The sequence below is a fragment of the Ranitomeya imitator genome, chromosome 4 (assembly GCF_032444005.1).
Source record: "Ranitomeya imitator isolate aRanImi1 chromosome 4, aRanImi1.pri, whole genome shotgun sequence".
NCBI lineage: Eukaryota > Metazoa > Chordata > Amphibia > Anura > Dendrobatidae > Ranitomeya > Ranitomeya imitator.
This window is the reverse complement of record NC_091285.1, coordinates 584,718,138-584,735,969: the sequence shown is the minus strand read 5'-3', so window position 1 is coordinate 584,735,969 and position 17,832 is coordinate 584,718,138. Positions and strand designations below refer to the sequence as shown.

At 45.5% G+C, this 17,832-nt stretch overlaps 1 protein-coding gene across 2 annotated transcripts in view; it reads left to right on the top strand.

Annotated features, from left to right (window-relative positions):
* Positions 1-10,062: 10,062 nt before the first annotated feature.
* The window catches only part of RASGRF1 (Ras protein specific guanine nucleotide releasing factor 1), a 109,005-nt gene continuing 101,235 nt past the window's right edge, over positions 10,063-17,832 (top strand). For both annotated transcript variants that reach the window (XM_069766478.1, XM_069766477.1), the window contains exon 1: positions 10,063-10,469. In XM_069766478.1, the coding sequence (XP_069622579.1) occupies positions 10,221-10,469 (249 nt within the window). In that variant the 5' untranslated portion in view covers positions 10,063-10,220. The remainder of the gene's footprint in view (positions 10,470-17,832) is intronic.

Genomic DNA, 17,832 nt, shown 5'->3' with positions numbered 1-17,832 from the left:
GTAGAGATATATTGTCAGAAATTTAGGAAGTGGTCTGTGCTCACTCAATGGAATGAATGTGCTCTGGCAGCAATTTTCAGAAAGGGTCTCTCTGAAGCCCTTAAGGATGTCATGGTGGGATTTCCTATGCCTGCTGGTCTGAATGAGTCTATGTCTTTGGCCATTCAGATCGATGGACGCTTACGTGAGCGTAAAACTGTGCACCATTTGGCGGTATTATCTGAGCATAAACCTGAGCCTATGCAATGTAATAGGACTTTGACCAGAGCTGAATGGCAAGAACACAGACGACGGAATGGGCTTTGTTTTTACTGTGGTGATTCCACTCATGCTATCTCCGATTGTCCTAAGCGCATTAGGCGTTTCGCTAGGTCTGCCACCATTGGTACGGTACAGTCGAAATTTCTTTTGTCCGTTACTTTGATCTGCTCTTTGTCATCCTTTTCTGTCATGGCATTTGTGGATTCAGGCGCTGCCCTGAATTTGATGGACTTGGAGTTTGCTAGGCGCTGTGGGGTTTTCTTGGAGCCTTTGCAGCATCCTATTCCATTGAGAGGAATTGATGCTATGCCTTTGGCCAAGAATAAGCCTCAGTATTGGACCCAACTGACCATGTGCATGGCTCCTGCGCATCAGGAGGATATTCGCTTTTTGGTGTTGCAGAATCTGCATGATGTGGTCGTGTTGGGGTTGCCATGGCTACAAGTCCATAACCCAGTATTACATTGGAGATCAATGTCTGTGTCCGGCTGGGGTTGTCAGGGGGTACATGGTAATGTTCCATTTCTGTCTATTTCATCATCCACCCCTTCTGAGGTCCCAGAGTTCTTGTCAGATTACCGGGATGTATTTGATGAGCCCAAGTCCAGTGCCCTACCTCCGCATAGGGATTGCGATTGTGCTATCGATTTGATTCCTGGTAGTAAGTTTCCTAAAGGTCGACAGTTTAATTTGTTTGTACCTGAGCACGCCGCTATGCGGAGTTACGTAAAGGAATCCTTGGAGAAGGGTCATATTCGCCCCTCGTCGTCGCCATTGGGGGCAGGGTTCTTTTTTGTGGCCAAGAAGGATGGCTCGTTGAGACCTTGTATTGATTACCGCCTTCTAAATAAAATCACAGTCAAATTTCAGTATCCCTTGCCGCTGCTGTCTGATTTGTTTGCTCGGATTAAGGGGGCTAGTTGGTTCACCAAGATAGATCTTCGTGGTGCATATAATCTTGTGCGTATTAAACAGGGCGATGAATGGAAAACAGCATTTAATACGCCCGAGGGCCATTTTGAGTACCTGGTTATGCCATTCGGGCTTTCCAATGCTCCATCTGTATTTCAGTCCTTTATGCATGACATCTTCCGAGAGTACCTGGATAAATTCCTGATTGTGTACTTGGATGATATTTTGGTCTTCTTGGATGATTGGGAGTCGCACGTGAAGCAGGTTAGAATGGTGTTCCAGGTCCTGCGTGCGAATTCTTTGTTTGTGAAGGGGTCAAAGTGTCTCTTTGGTGTTCAGAAGGTTTCATTTTTGAGTTTCATTTTTTCCCCTTCTACTATCGAGATGGACCCTGTCAAAGTTCAGGCCATTTATGATTGGACTCAGCCGACATCTCTGAAGAGTCTGCAAAAGTTCCTGGGCTTTGCTAATTTTTATCGTCGCTTCATCAATAATTTTTCTAGTATTGCTAAACCGTTGACTGATTTAACCAAGAAGGGTGCTGATGTGGTCAATTGGTCTTCTGCTGCTGTGGAAGCTTTTCAGGAGTTGAAGCGTCGTTTTTCTTCTGGCCCTGTGTTGTGCCAGCCAGATATTTCGCTCCCGTTCCAGGTCGAGGTTGATGCTTCTGAGATTGGAGCAGGGGCTGTTTTGTCGCAAAGAAGTTCTGATGGCTCGGTGATGAAACCATGTGCCTTCTTTTCCAGGAAGTTTTCGCCTGCTGAGCGTAATTATGATGTTGGCAATCGAGAGTTGCTGGCCATGAAGTGGGCATTCGAGGAGTGGCGTCATTGGCTTGAAGGAGCTAAGCATCGCGTGGTGGTCTTGACTGATCACAAGAACTTGACTTATCTCGAGTCTGCCAAGCGGTTGAATCCTAGACAGGCTCGTTGGTCGCTGTTTTTCTCCCGTTTTGACTTTGTGGTTTCGTACCTTCCGGGCTCTAAGAATGTGAAGGCGGATGCCCTGTCTAGGAGTTTTGTGCCCGACTCTCCGGGTTTGCCTGAGCCGGCGGGTATTCTCAAAGAGGGGGTAATTTTGTCTGCCATCTCCCCTGATTTGCGGCGGGTGTTGCAAAAATTTCAGGCTAATAGACCTGACCGTTGCCCGACGGAGAAACTGTTTGTCCCGGATAGATGGACGAGTAGAGTTATCTCTGAGGTTCATTGTTTGGTGTTGGCTGGTCATCCTCGAATCTTTGGTACCAGAGATTTGGTGGCTAGATCCTTTTGGTGGCCGTCTCTGTCGCAGGATGTGCGCTCGTTTGTGCAGTCCTGTGGGATTTGTGCTCGGGCTAAGCCCTGCTGTTCTCGTGCCAGTGGGTTGCTTTTGCCCTTGCCGGTCCCGAAGAGGCCCTGGACACATATCTCTATGGATTTTATTTCGGATCTCCTCATCTCTCAAAAGATGTCGGTCATTTGGGTGGTTTGTGATCGCTTCTCTAAGATGGTCCATTTGGTACCCTTGTCTAAATTGCCCTCCTCCTCTGATTTGGTGCCATTGTTTTTCCAGCATGTGGTTCGTTTACATGGCATTCCGGAGAACATCGTTTCTGACAGAGGTTCCCAGTTTGTTTCGAGGTTTTGGCGAGCCTTTTGTGCTAGGATGGGCATTGATTTGTCTTTTTCCTCGGCTTTCCATCCTCAGACAAATGGCCAAACTGAACGAACCAATCAGACCTTGGAAACATATCTGAGATGTTTTGTTTCTGCTGATCAGGATGATTGGGTGTCCTTTTTGCCTTTGGCTGAGTTCGCCCTTAATAATCGGGCCAGCTCGGCTACTTTGGTTTAGCCGTTTTTCTGCAATTCTGGTTTCCATCCTCGTTTCTCTTCAGGGCAGGTTGAGTCTTCGGACTGTCCTGGTGTGGATACTGTGGTGGATAGGTTGCAGCAGATTTGGACTCATGTAGTGGACAATTTGACATTGTCCCAGGAGAAGGCTCAACGTTTCGCTAACCGCAGGCGCTGTGTGGGTCCCCGACTTCGTGTTGGGGATTTGGTTTGGTTGTCGTCTCGTTATATTCCTATGAAAGTTTCCTCTCCTAAGTTTAAGCCTCGTTTCATTGGTCCGTATAGGATTTCTGAGGTTCTTAATCCTGTGTCTTTTCGTTTGACCCTTCCAGCTTCTTTTTCCATCCATAATGTATTCCATAGGTCATTGTTGCGGAGATACGTGGCACCTGTGGTTCCATCCGTTGATCCTCCTGTCCCGGTTTTGGTTGAAGGGGAGTTGGAGTATATAGTGGAGAAGATTTTGGATTCTCGTATTTCGAGACGGAAACTCCAGTACCTGGTTAAGTGGAAGGGTTATGGTCAGGAAGATAATTCCTGGGTCTTTGCCTCTGATGTTCATGCTGCCGATCTGGTTCGTGCCTTTCATTTGGCTCATCCTGGTCGGCCTGGGGGCTCTGGTGAGGGTTCGGTGACCCCTCCTCAAGGGGGGGGTACTGTTGTGAATTCTGTGGTCAAGCTCCCTCCTGTGGTCATGAGTGGTACTTCGGCTGGTTCTGTCCATGAGCTTCCTTTGGTGGATGTGAGTGGGGCTGCGGCTTCTGAGTTTCCTTCCTCAGGTGACGAGGTTAAGTCATTAGGTGCTGCTCTATTTAACTCCACCTACTTCTTTGTTCCTGGCCTCCAGTCAATGTTCCAGTATTGGGCTTGCTCTCTCCTGGATCGTTCTTGTGGCCTGTCTGCCCTGTATAAGCTAAGTTCTGCTTGTGTTACTTTTGTTTGCTATTTTTTCTGTCCAGCTTGCTATATTGGTTTGTCTTGCTTGCTGGAAGCTCTGGGACGCAGAGGAAGCACCTCCGTACCGTTAGTCGGTGCGGAGGGTCTTTTTGCGCCCTCTGCGTGGTTGTTTGTAGGTTTTTGTGCTGACCGCAAAGCTATCTTTCCTATCCTCGGTCTATTTAGTAAGTCGGGCCTCACTTTGCTAAAATCTATTTCATCTCTGTGTTTGTGTTTTCATCTTTGCTCACAGTCATTATATGTGGGGGGCTGCCTTTTCCTTTGGGGAATTTCTCTGAGGCAAGGTAGGCTTATTTTTCTATCTTCAGGGCTAGCTAGTTCCTCAGGCTGTGCCCGAGGCGCCTAGGTCTGGTCAGGAGCGCTCCACGGCTACCTCTAGTGTGGTGTGATAGGATTAGGGATTGTGGTCAGCAGAGTTCCCACGTCTCAGAGCTCGTCCTATGTGATTAGCAACTATCAGGTCATTTTCTGTGCTCGTAACTACCAGGTCCATTGTGGTTCTGAATCACCTGTTCATAACATGAGGGACCAAATTCAAAAGTGATTATTTCTGCAGTGCAATGAACAATAACTAAAAGAGCCATCTTGTCAGAATGCAGCATTAATTAATGCTGCACAAGATGGCTCTTTTAGTTAGAAACGCCGGGGGAGAGGGGGGGGGGGGTGACAGGTTCCCTTTAAAACAAACTTTTTTGAATTCTTAGGATATGTCTTCATAAATCTTTCATATTATTAACTCATATGTCTTTCAATCATGTGCTCACACATTTAAAAATTGTTATGAATTTATCCATGGCACTTGCACTTTGAAAATATGTGGATTACATTATAGCACTTGCATTTGGTTTTCCATACTACTGAATTTTTCCAATATCCATATTTGTACATTGGTGACTGGTAAATGTCTTATTATTTATTTACATTATTTCAATTCATAAAGTAGATATTGGCGATTGATGTTAATATAGCAACTTATTGGAATAGTTCTCAATACTGTACATATATTGTATATGCCGAAAACCTTATTTCTTCTATACCTGCACGGTTTGCAGATGAATCTATTGGAAGGATCCCTAAATAGTTTTGTGGGCATACCCCTCCCCCTCTTGAGCTGTTTTGTAATATTTTAATATGTCCCTGTTTGGTGTTTTTTTAAGGTGATTTACTTCTCTAATAAAGTGTTTTCTTCATCAGATTGACTCTATCTCTAAATACTCTTTTGGGTTGTAACTTCAATGTTTGGTATTTCGGATTTACTGTTTGCTCATTATTGGTATTTCCTTCTTTTTTGTAGGCTTTCTTCTATTTATCTCAGCCACCACGGCTGCAGTCTATGGTTTGATTGTATAATGCTATAGAATAATTTTAGCTGCTTTAGTGAAATCCTACTGTATATATATGATTGATAATATAATTTCTGATAAGTTTCTGTCACACCCTGGACTGCTTAAGTAAATAAGGCAGCACACTGCAGCGCTAGAACATGCAAACTTGAAATACGAAATTTGAACTGCATTACTGCACTAGAAATATGAAAAATGAGAGCGTTTAGCGCATACAAATGGCCAATTTTATGTGTACCTGGTAGCCCCTTTACGGCATCTCTCTTATACCAGGTCCTAAACTTGCCTTACCTCGCTGAGAACTTCAAATTTGCAGTTCAAATTTCGTATTTCAAGTTTGCATGTTCTAGCGCTGCAGTGTGCTGCCTTATTTACTTAACTATATACGAGTTGGCGACTCTAGGTTCAGCACCTGTTCACACTTAGTCTATGTTTGGATGTGCAGGTCAGGTTTTTGAAATACACCCTGGACTGCAGCAGTGATGGGAAACATAGCCTAGTACCAGTGTATATTAGTAATAACTGGCAGATAAGATACAATCTACTAATTTAGTGATCCGAGTATATACATAATTAATACAGAATCACAATTTTTAAACTTTATAGACCTTTTACGTTTAACTAAATAAAAGTCATGTTTTAATATATCTGATATAGACGGGGAATATTTGCCATTTTGGGCAATTTGTTGATAAACCTACAGAGTAGCAGTCATTCATCACAACCTAATTACAAACCTTACTTTCTAAACCTATAGACCTTATTTTAAACACCAGGTATCTATATGGGACAGCGTCATATATCCCAAAAATTTATATCCAAAGCCACTCCTTTGTCCAGGTGTCTACTTAGATCTTCATAAAACCTATCAGGTTAGTTTTACCGACTCTGTCCTTAGTAAACCCGTGCAGGCTATCACTTCTAATATTATTTTGTGGTCGTAGTGCAGTAGGGTTGTCACCTCTTATATTGGGCTGAGGCAGTTGTGGTCGTGGTGCAGTAGGGTTGTCACCTTTTATACTGGGCTGAGGCAGTTGTGGTCGTGGTGCAGTAGGGTTGTCACCTCTTATATTGGGCTGAGGCAGTTGTGGTCGTGGTGCAGTAGGGTTGTCACCTCTTATATTGGGCTGAGGCAGTTGTGGTCGTGGTGCAGTAGGGTTGTCACCTCTTATATTGGGCTGAGGCAGTTGTGGTCGTGGTGCAGTAGGGTTGTCACCTCTTATATTGGGCTGAGGCAGTTGTTGTCGTGGTGCAGTAGGGTTGTCACCTCTTATATTGGGGTGAGGCAGTTGTGGTCGTGGTGCAGTAGGGTTGTCACCTCGTGCTGAGGCAGTTGTGGTCATGGTGCAGTAGGGTTGTCACCTCTAATATTGGGCTGAGGCAGTTGTGGTCGTAGTGCAGTAGGGTTGTCACCTCTTATATTGGGCTGAGGCATTTGTGGTCATGGTGCAGTAGGGTTGTCACCTCTTATATTGGGCTGAGGCAGTTGTGGTCGTAGTGCAGTGGGGCTGTCACCTCTTATATTGGGCTGAGGCAGTTGTGGTCGTGGTGCAGTAGGGTTATCACCTCTTATATTGGGCTGAGGCAGTTGTGGTCGTGGTGCAGTAGGGTTGTCACCTCTTATATTGGGCTGAGGCAGTTGTGGTCATGGTGCAGTAGGGTTGTCACCTCTTATATTGGGCTGAGGCAGTTGTGGTCGTGGTGCAGTAGGGTTGTCACCTCATATATTGTGCTGAGGCAGTTGTGGTCATGGTGCAGTAGGGTTGTCACCTCTTATATTGGGCTGAGGCAGTTGTGGTCGTAGTGCAGTAGGGTTGTCACCTCTTATATTGGGCTGAGGCATTTGTGGTCGTGGTGCAGTAGGGTTGTCACCTCTTATATTGGGCTGAGGCAGTTGTGGTCGTAGTGCAGTAGGGCTGTCACCTCTTATATTGGGCTGAGGCAGTTGTGGCTGTGGTGCAGTAGGGTTATCACCTCTTATATTGGGCTGAGGCAGTTGTGGTCGTGGTGCAGTAGGGTTGTCACCTCTTATATTTGGGCTGGTGCACTTGTGGTTGTAGTGCAGTAGTGTTGTCACCTCTCATATTCAGCACTGGTACTTATATTTGACCGAGGCACTTGGGCACTTCTGATGATGGAGCAGGAGCGTGATCACCGCTCTAATCTCCTCCTATGGCACTTGTGGTCTACATGCAGTAGGGTTGTCACCTCTCATATTTGGTTCTGGCATTTCTGATAAGGGTGAAGTAGAGTTGTCATCTATCATATTATGTTTGACTGTGGTACTTGTGGTCATGATGCCGAGAGTGGTCATCTCTTATTTTTGTTTTTTGACATCTGTAATAATGGTGCAGTAGGGTTATCACCTCTCATATATTATGTTTGGCTGTCGCACTTGGGAACTTCTGATCATTAAGCAGGAGAGTGGTCTCCTCTCTAATCCGCAACTGTGACTCTTGAGGTCATGGTAAAGTAGGGTGGTCATCTCTTCTATTATGTTTGACTGTGGAAATTGTGGTCATGGAACAGTACATTTGTCTCCCATCTTATATTCGTCTGTGGAACTTGTGGTCATGGCCTGTAGGTTAATCACCTCTCATATATTCAGCTGTGACTCTTATGGTCATGGTGCAGTAGGGAGGTCACCTCTTCTATATTCAGCTGTCGGTAACAAGTGTGGTCAGGGTGCAGTAGGGTTATATCTTATTCTGTTTTCAGCCGTGGCACTTGTGGTCATAATGTAGTAGTCGCCTCTCATATTTGTGGCTGTGCCACTTGTGGTCATAGTGTAGTGGGGTAGTTGCCTCTCATATATTTGGAAGTGGCACTTGTGGTCATGGTGTAGTAGGGGTTTCACTTCTTTTGTTGTTGGCTGTCTGTGACATGTGTGGTCAAGGTGCAGTAGGGTGGTCACTTCTCATATATTTCTCTGTGGCACGTGTGGTCATAGTGCAGTAGGGTGGTCACCTCTCATATATTGGGCTGTGCCACTTAAGGTCAAGGTGCAGTAGGGTGGTCACCTCTTATGTATTGGGCTGTGCCACATGTGGTCATGGTTCAATAGGGTGGTCACTTCTCATATATTCGGCTGTAGCATGTGTCGTCATGATGCAGTAAGGTTGTTACCTCTTCTATTTTTGGCTGTCTGTGAAACATGTGGTCAAGGTGCAGTAGAGTGGTCACCTCTCATATATTGACTGTGGCACGTGTGGTCTTGGTGCAGTAGGGTAGTCACCTCTTATATATTCGGCTGTGGCGCGTGTGGTCATGGTGCAGTAGGGTGGTCACCTCTCATATTCGGCTGTGGCGTGTGTGGTCTTGGTGGAGTAGGGTGGTCACCTCTCATATATCCGGCAATGCCAAGTGTGGTCAGGGTGCAGTAGGGAGGTCACCTCTCATATATTCGGCTGCGGCACGTGTGGTTAGGGTGCAGTAGAATGGTCACCTCTTATATATTCGGCTGTGCCACGTGTGGTCATGGTGCAGAAGGGTGGTCACCTCTCATATTCGGCTATGGCATGTTTGGTCAGGATGCAGTAGGGAGGTCACCTCTCATATTTGGCTGTTGCATGTGTGGTCTTGGTGCAGTAGGGTAGTCACCTCATATATATTCGGCTGTGGCACTTGTGGTCATGGTGCAGTAGGGTGGTCACCTCTCATATTTGGCTGTGGCGTGTGTGGTCTTGTTGCAGTAGTGTGATCACCTCATATATTCGGCTATGCAATGTGTGGTCAGGGTGCAGTAGGGTGGTCACTTCTTATATATTCAGCTGTGGCACGTGTGGTCATGGTGCAGTAGGGTGGTCACTTCTGATATATTCAGCTGTGGCACGTGTGGTCGTGGTCCAGTAGGGTGGTCACCTCTCATATATTCGGCTGTGCCACGTGTGGTCATGGTGCAGTAGGGTGGTCACCTCGCATATTCGGCTATGCAATGTGTGGCCAGGGTGCAGTAGGGTGGTCACCTCTTATATATTCGGCTGTGGCATGTGTGGTCATGGTGCAGTAGGGTAGTCACCTCTCATATATTCGGCTGTGCCATGTGTGGTCATGGTGCAGTAGGGTGGTCACCTCGCATATTCGGCTATGCAATGTGTGGCCAGGGTGCAGTAGGGTGGTCACCTCTCATATATTCGGCTGTGCCATGTGTGGTCATGGTGCAGTAGGGTGGTCACCTCTCATATTTGGCTGTGGCAAGTGTGGTCTTGGTGCAGTAGGGTGGTCACCTCTTATATATTCGGTTATGGCATGTGTGGTAAGGGTGCAGAAGGATGTTCACCTCTCATATATTCGGCTATGGCACGTGTGGTGATGATGCAGTAGGGTGGTCAGTACCCATTGGGGTCCGGCATGGGGCAGATGTCTGACGTACAGTAGTGGTCATTCTCTGGACCTTCTTTGATGGTGGACAGAATGATGGCAGTATAGCAGGTTGACCACAGGGTCGGTACCAAGGGCATTTCTGTGCCAGTGTGGCAGAAGTTGCAGCCCTGCCTGCTGTGCCCCCTCACCTGTGCCCAGCATCTCCCTGTGCTGCTGCCATCTTCCAGCTCCCCAGTACCTGTGCTGCGGTGGCTCCCAGCCCCTGTCGCCTTCTCCTCACCTGTCCCCCGCCCCCTTCTATCCGGGCCCCGGACTCCCCGTACACCGCAGACCCCCGCCTCTCGTGCTTTGGGTTGGGCTCTGTCCGCGGTGCTGAATCGGGCAGCATCACGTGACTCCGGAGACTCGGGACCGCCGGAGATCACCGGGACAGTGAGGGGCGGGGGGGAGGAGCCAGTGTGCAGCACTGAGAGGAGGAGGAGTGCGGCGATCGTACAACGGGGGCTGTACGGGGAGTACCGGAGAGCAGGGCAGCGTGTGAGGAGGAGGGGGCACCCGGGTGCAGGGGGGGAACGTGGGCGGGGGCCACAAGATGCAGCGGCTCCGGTTGAACGAGGCTCATGCCGTGTACCTGGGGCAGCTGGCGAGGAAGGACGGGACGCGGAGGGGGACCCTCAGCAAGCGCAGCTCGGACAACAGCCGCTGGCAGAGCCGGAGCTTCTCGCTGCTGCACAACCTGCTCTTCTGCTTCGAGAGCGAATCCAGCGGCCGCCCGTGTGCCCTGTACCTGCTGGAGGGCTGCAGCTGCGAGCGGGGCGCCAAGGGGGGCCCGGAGCGACAGGTACCGGCACCCTGCATGCTGGGGGGCAGGGACCGGGGGCTGCCATGTACCGCTGTGCATGCAGGCGGGGGCAGAGCAGGGACGTGCTGCCCACACACAGGTGCACGAGTGGGGGCAGAGCAGGTGGGCATGGAGGGGTTAATGCAGTGCACAGGTAAGTGATGACAGAGGCAGGTCCGTGGGGTCCCGGAGACAGGAGGGGGCGTTACTGGTGTACAGAATGCAGCAGGAGGGGGGCACAGGTGGGTTTTGGGCAGCTGTTTACATTAGCAGCGTACACGACCACCATGCATAAGACTAGCTTGGCCCATAGTGACCCCATACCTTATAGTGCAGGAGCAGAAGTGTCGGTGTGGGGGGCACCCAGACAGGTAGGTGAAGTAGGCATGTGGCATTAGCCCAGGGGGGCTGGGATGTGGGTCTGCACCAGTGGGTACAGAGGGGCACCATAGGGTGTGAATAAAGAGTGCAGGGGCTGAACATGAACTATATATACAGCGTGTGTGTGTGTGAATATATGTGTGTGTGTGTGTGTGTATATATGTGTGTCAGTGTGTATGTGTGTATATATATATATATGTGTGTGTGTGTCAGTGTGTGTACATATATGTGTGTGTGTATATATGTGTGTCAGTGTGTATGTGTGTATATATATATATGTGTATATATGTGTGTCAGTGTGTATGTGTGTATATATATATATGTGTGTGTGTGTCAGTGTATACATATATTTGTGTGTAATTGTGTGTACATATATGTGTATCAGTGTGTGTGTACATATATGTGTGTGTGTATATATATGTGTCTGTGTACGTGTGTATATATGTGTGTGTCAGTGTATATATATATATATGTGTGTGTGTGTAATTGTGTGTACATATATGTGTTTGTGTGTCAGTGTATATATATGTGTGTGTAATTGTGTGTACATACAGTACAGACCAAAAGTTTGGACACACCTTCACATTTAAAGATTTTTCTGTATTTTCATGACTATGAAAATTGTACATTCACACCGAAGGCATCAAAACTATGAATTAACCCATATGGAATTATATACTTAACAAAAAAGTGTGAAACAACTGAAAATATGTCTTATATTCTAGGTTCTTCAAAGTAGCCACCTTTTGCTTTGATGACTGCATTGCACACTCTTGGCATTCTCTTGATGAGCTTCAAGAGGTAGTCACCGGGAATGGTCTTCCAACAATCTTGAAGGAGTTCCCAGAGATGCTTAGCACTTGTCGGCCCTTCTGCCTTCACTCTGCGGTCCAGCTCACCCCAAACGATCTCGATTGGGTTCAGGTCTGGTGACTGTGGAGGCCAGGTCATCTGGCGTAGCACCCCATCACTCTCCTTCTTGGTCAAAAAGCCCTTACACAGCCTGGAGATGTGTTTGGGGTCATTGTCCTGTTGAAAAATAAATGATGGTCCAACTAAACACAAACCGGATGGAATAGCATGCCGCTGCAAGATGCTGTGGTGGCCATGCTGGTTCAGTATGCCTTCAATTTTGAATAAATCCCCAACAGTGTCACCAGCAAAGCACCCCCACACCATCACACCTCCTCCTCTATGCTTCACGGTGGGAACCAGGCATGTAGAGTCCATCCGTTCACCTTTTCTGCGTCGCACAAAGACATGGTGGTTGGAACCAAAGATCTCAAATTTGTACTCATCAGACCAAAGCACAGATTTCCACTGGTCTAATGTCCATTCCTTGTGTTCTTTAGCCCAAACAAGTCTCTTCTGCTTGTTGCCTGTCCTTAGCAGTGGTTTCCTAGCAGCTATATTACCATGAAGGCCTGCTGCACAAAGTCTCCTCTTAACAATTGTTGTAGAGATGTGTCTGCTGCTAGAACTCTGTGTGGCATTGACCTGGTCTCTAATCTGAGCTGCTGTTAACCTGCGATTTCTGAGGCTGGTGACTCGGATAAACTTATCCTCAGAAGCAGAGGTGACTCTTGGTCTTCCTTTCCTGGGGCGGTCCTCATGTGAGCCAGTTTCTTTGTAGCGCTTGATGGTTTTTGCCACTGCACTTGGGGACACTTTCAAAGTTTTCCCAATTTTTCGGACTGACTGACCTTCATTTCTCAAAGTAATGATGGCCACTCGTTTTTCTTAGCTGCTTTTTTCTTGCCATAATACAAATTCTAACAGTCTATTCAGTAGGACTATCAGCTGTGTATCCACCAGACTTCTGCACAACACAACTGATGGTCCCAACCGCATTTATAAGGCAAGAAATCCCACTTATTAAACCTGACAGGGCACACCTGTGAAGTGAAAACCATTTCCGGTGACTACCTCTTGAAGCTCATCAAGAGAATGCCAAGAGTGTGCAAAGCAGTCATCAAAGCAAAAGGTGGCTACTTTGAAGAACCTAGAATATAAGACATAATTTCATTTGTTTCACACTTTTTTGTTAAGTATATAATTCCACATGTGTTAATTCATAGTTTTGATGCCTTCAGTGTGAATGTACAATTTTCATAGTCATGAAAATACAGAAAAATCTTTCAATGAGGTGTGTCCAAAATTTTGGTCTGTACTGTATATGTGTGTGTGTCAGTATATATATATATATATATATATATATATATGTATGTGTGTGTAATTGTGTGTACATATATGTGTATGTCAGTGTGTGTGTACATATGTGTATGTGTGTCAGTGTGTACATATGTGTGTGTAATTGTGTGTGTGTGTGTATATATATATATATATGTGCACATGTATATTTCTGTGTATATATGTGTGTTAGTGTGTGTATATACGATATATATGTACAATGTCTGTGCAGTTATAGTGAGGTATTAAATGTTCTTATTCTCATCAAGATTTTATCAGAGGCCTGGTACTTTTTATAGATAAAAGGTGTGAAATGGCCGCAAGTGGGCTTGGGTGGTCCTCTGTGAGTGGTATCAGGTGGGCACAGGGTAGGTACACAGTGATGTACAATAGGGAAACTCGTCAATATTGTCCAGAAAATGAGTTTGTGACTGGTGCAGAATAGTGACAATGGGGAGGGTGGAAATGGGCCCAAGTAACTCATCGGCAGTAGATGTATGTAAATGGTGGGTGTACATTTAGGTGCAGAGCTCATTGGTGACATCCTGGTGTTCATGAGTTGTGATTGTGATAAAATGATTGGTTAATGGAATTTGTGGGGTGCACAGGCGGCACGTGGGCTCAACTTGAAATGCAAGTGGGGTGGTGGGCACGGAGAGGATATTGGGGTATAGCCTATATGTCATGCTTCCTATCAGACATGAGGCCCGCAGCTTAGATGGTTTATATTGTCGCATGTGTAGACAAGTAGAATGAGTAATGATTGCTTAGTGGAGAAGGTGATCATGGTGGGCTGCATCGTCAGGTGGGCAGCGGGACATGAATCTATGATCTCTTATGACATTGGGAGAGTGGAGAGATACAAAGACCTTTAGGAGACAGATAGAAGAGGTAGATCTGTGGTGTCCCAGAACCATACTGATGTGAAATTGGGGTAAAACTAGTTTTTGTGTAAACTGAAAATATCAATAGGAAAGTAGGATATGTGGAAAACTGTGCAAAGCTTCGAGAAGAGGTGAAGTATTCACTGTAGATCATAGGAAAGCTGTAGAGCCAAATACCACTGACAGAAAGGACTACCTAGAAGTTTTCCAGTACATAATGACACATGAAGGTAACAGCCCAGACTCATCCATAGTTTATACATACACCTGAGAGGGACGTGCAAGTGAGAAGGTCACACAGGCAGTATTACACACCCCAGAGCTGCGGCTGCCCGGCCCTGTACCCTGCATAATGCAGAGTAGCCATATACCAACCCTGAGCACCCAGTGCACAGCTGGCATGTTTGGCTTTACCACCTTGTGCCTGATCACAACTGGTGATGGACAAATAAATAGCCAATAACTGGCAGTTCCTGAGCCGCGTACATGAATCTACAAGTTTACTAGTAGGGTTGGATGAGATTTCGAGAAGAGTCTTACAGCCAATTTAGGCCACAGACCCCTCTACTTGTCACATAAAGACGGCAGGGTCCCCAGATAAACCCTGGGAATCGGCTCCAGTTTTTCACACCCAGTGTAGTGTCATTAGTCCTAGATTGGGGGCACAGTTGCCTGACATTTACTGGAGTTTGACAGCAAACAACTTTAGTTTCATATGGTATCCCATACTTAGGACTGATGGGACAGTAAATGAAGTTGAAAACAAAAGCGAGATACAAAAAGATAAAATTCCAAAAAAGATAAAGTGTCACTAATCAAATAAAGTGCAGGTGCAAGTCTTAGAGTCCGACCACTGGAGGACTGCATATCAAGTAATAAAAAATGGCCACAGTCCAATATCTATAAGTTGAAAAATGGTATTTATTTAATTGCAATGTACACAAGATTTTGGCTTAAGCAATAACCTTTTTTAATGCATTTTTTTGTAAATGAAGCCAAGGACTTTGTGGTGTATTCTGCTCTTCGACTAATCTCTCTTAAACAGGACTTGTCACGTAATGAAAAAAGTTACCGTAAGTTTCCCTGAGCTCTCCCGATTTTGCTGCTCTTTTCCGTTTCCTGCTGCCTCACTGCATTGCAGAAATATTCACGTGTTGCTTTTGGAGCACAATTTATGAAATCTATACTTGTAGACAAACTGGGCGTACATTCAGAATCTCCTCTGCTTTCGTCCTTCCGTTCCATTCGCAGCCAATCACAGCTTGGCAGCTGGTCTAGCAGTGTCAGATGTTGCCAAGCTGTGATTGGGAGGGCGAGGTGAAGGCGCACAACCCCAGAGAAGACTGAAGAACGACTTAGTTGTTGTGTAAGCAGAGACTTCCCATACTGCGCTCCAAAAGCAACTCGTGAATATCTCTGCAATGGAGTGACGCAGCAAAAAACGGAAAAGAGCTGAAGAATCGTGGGAACTCAGGGACGTTTATAAGGTATTTAACTTTTTTTTATTTGAGAAAGTGACAGATCCTCTTCAATGTATACATTTTTTGATACCTATTTCCTGAATGGACATTTTTGACTCGTTCATGTTTGGAACGCTAAACCACAGCTGCGTAACGACCTGCTGATTTTGTTAGTAGCCCCAAATTTAGTGATAGGGTTACCATTAATAGGTAGAACGATGTCAGGTGAGAGAAATGTATTATTGTACATGAAGTACTGGTAAACATGGCAGGAACATTCTGCTGGAGCCAAAACTCGTGTGGGCAGCTCATTACTTAATCTTTGTGAGTGAACAGATGTGACTGAAATATGGAAATGGATACAGTATAGGAGGAGATGGAGGGTGAGTTATATATTCAGCATGATATGGTGGGAATACATGGAATATTGGACGATTATTATTATTATGGTCGTAGTGGCCACGTCTGCAGCAGGTTCAGAAAAAGGAACTTACGGCACATAGGAAGCGATGTATCCTGTGTACAGGTAATGCACTTCCAGCATAGCCACGGTGGGATGGACTAGCAATTATTGTAATATAGCCGGGAGACTGGCGGTGCGGAGACATAATGCTTTATCTCGTTATCTGCAGTATAATATCTACTGACGGCTGCCTGTGGCGCTAGCTATTCCTTGCTTGTGTAACACACACATATTCCACGGCGCTGTACACTGATTGATATCACATCAGACCCTGTCCTTAGTGTCATTTCCCTACAACAAAAACACATAAATGAAGGTCATTTTCATGGGAGAAATGGAGTATCTGTGGGAAATTCTTAAGAGCATACATCTTCCCCAGAAACTGGCATGTCGCTGAAGCTGAGGACTTTGTGGTGTCCTATGTTGCTGAACTAATCTCTTTTGAAGAGGACTTGTCATTTACTCAAAACATTAAGTTTAATACTTAGTAAAAAAAATCCCTCAGCTCCTCTTTTTCCATTTTGTGCTGCGCCACTCCATTGTAGAAATAACCAAATTTGATACTTTTGGAGCGCAGTTTGTGAAATCTCTGCTTGCATATCAACTGGATGTTCATTCAGAGTCTCTTCTGCTTTCACCAGTCCTTTACAGACACTGTAAATTACAGCTTGGCAGCTGATTTAGCAGTCTCAGATGTTGCCAAGCTGTGATTGGCAGAATCTGGGAGGGCAAAGAGAAGGCGTACAATCCTAGAAAAGACTGAAGAAAGACTTAGTTGGTCTGTAAGCAGAAACGTCCTATACTGCACTCCAAAAGCAACTGGTGAATATCTCTGGAATGGAGTGACGCAGCAAAAAAAGGAAAATAGCTGAAGAATCCGAACTCAGGGATTTTTACAAAGTTTTTTTTTAGCAAGTGATAGGTCCTTGAGGGTGGCAAAAAAGTATCTAAACATCAGTGTGAAAAAAAAAAGAAAAAGTACAAAAAAAAAAACTGAAGAAAACAAATGTTCAAGGAGAGGAAAAAAAGCGCAAAATTTCTAAACGGCTGTATACCAATGTGGGTTTGCGCTACAATCTGCACGAGTTTCTGGTATACTTTATAGTCAATTTCCCCGTTTGCAGGAGACCACCGCTTCCCTTTTTAGAACATTCAGAGAGTACAAAAAAGGCAAATAATCATGCAAATATGTTGTGCCCCAAAACTGTGAATTTTTTATCTGCTTTATAATCCAGAGCTGTATTCACAACTCAACACATCCCATTTCTTTATAACTGGAGTAGGATACATGTCATTTATTTGACGTGCAAAAAATTTTTTTACACAATCTAAATCAGAAGAGTTATCTCTGTGCAGTATGAGATTTCAGCTCTGAAGGTTGTGACTGCAGCTGTGCACTATAATGCAGGCTGTAAATAAATAAATAATCTTTATTTTTATATAGCGCTAACATATTCCGCAGCGCTTTACAAGTTGCACACATTATCATCACTGTCCCCGTTGGGGCTCACATTCTAAACTCCCTATCAGTATGTCTTTGGAATGTGGGAGGAAACCGGAGTACCCGGAGGAAACCCACGCAAACACGGAGAGAACATACAAACTCTTTGCAGATGTTGTCCTTGGTGGGGTTTGAACCCAGGACTCCAGCGCTGCAAGGCTGCTGTGCTAACCACTGCGCCACCGTGCTGCCCCTGTAAATAAAGATAAGTAATTTAAAATATTTACTCAGTTCTCTTATTCTGTTTATAAACGCAAAATTATTTTTAAAGGCATTTTGTGAGCAGGTTTTTTTGCTATGTAATCTGATACCAGCATGATGTAAGGGCAGAAATCCTGATTCTAGCGATATGTCCCTTACTGGGCTGCTTCTTTATTTTCTTAAAGAATTTCTGTTTTCTCAGCTGTAGATTTAGCAGTGCTCAGAATGCTGAGCTGTATATAACCCACCACACCCCTGATTGGCAGCTTACTGCACACACTGT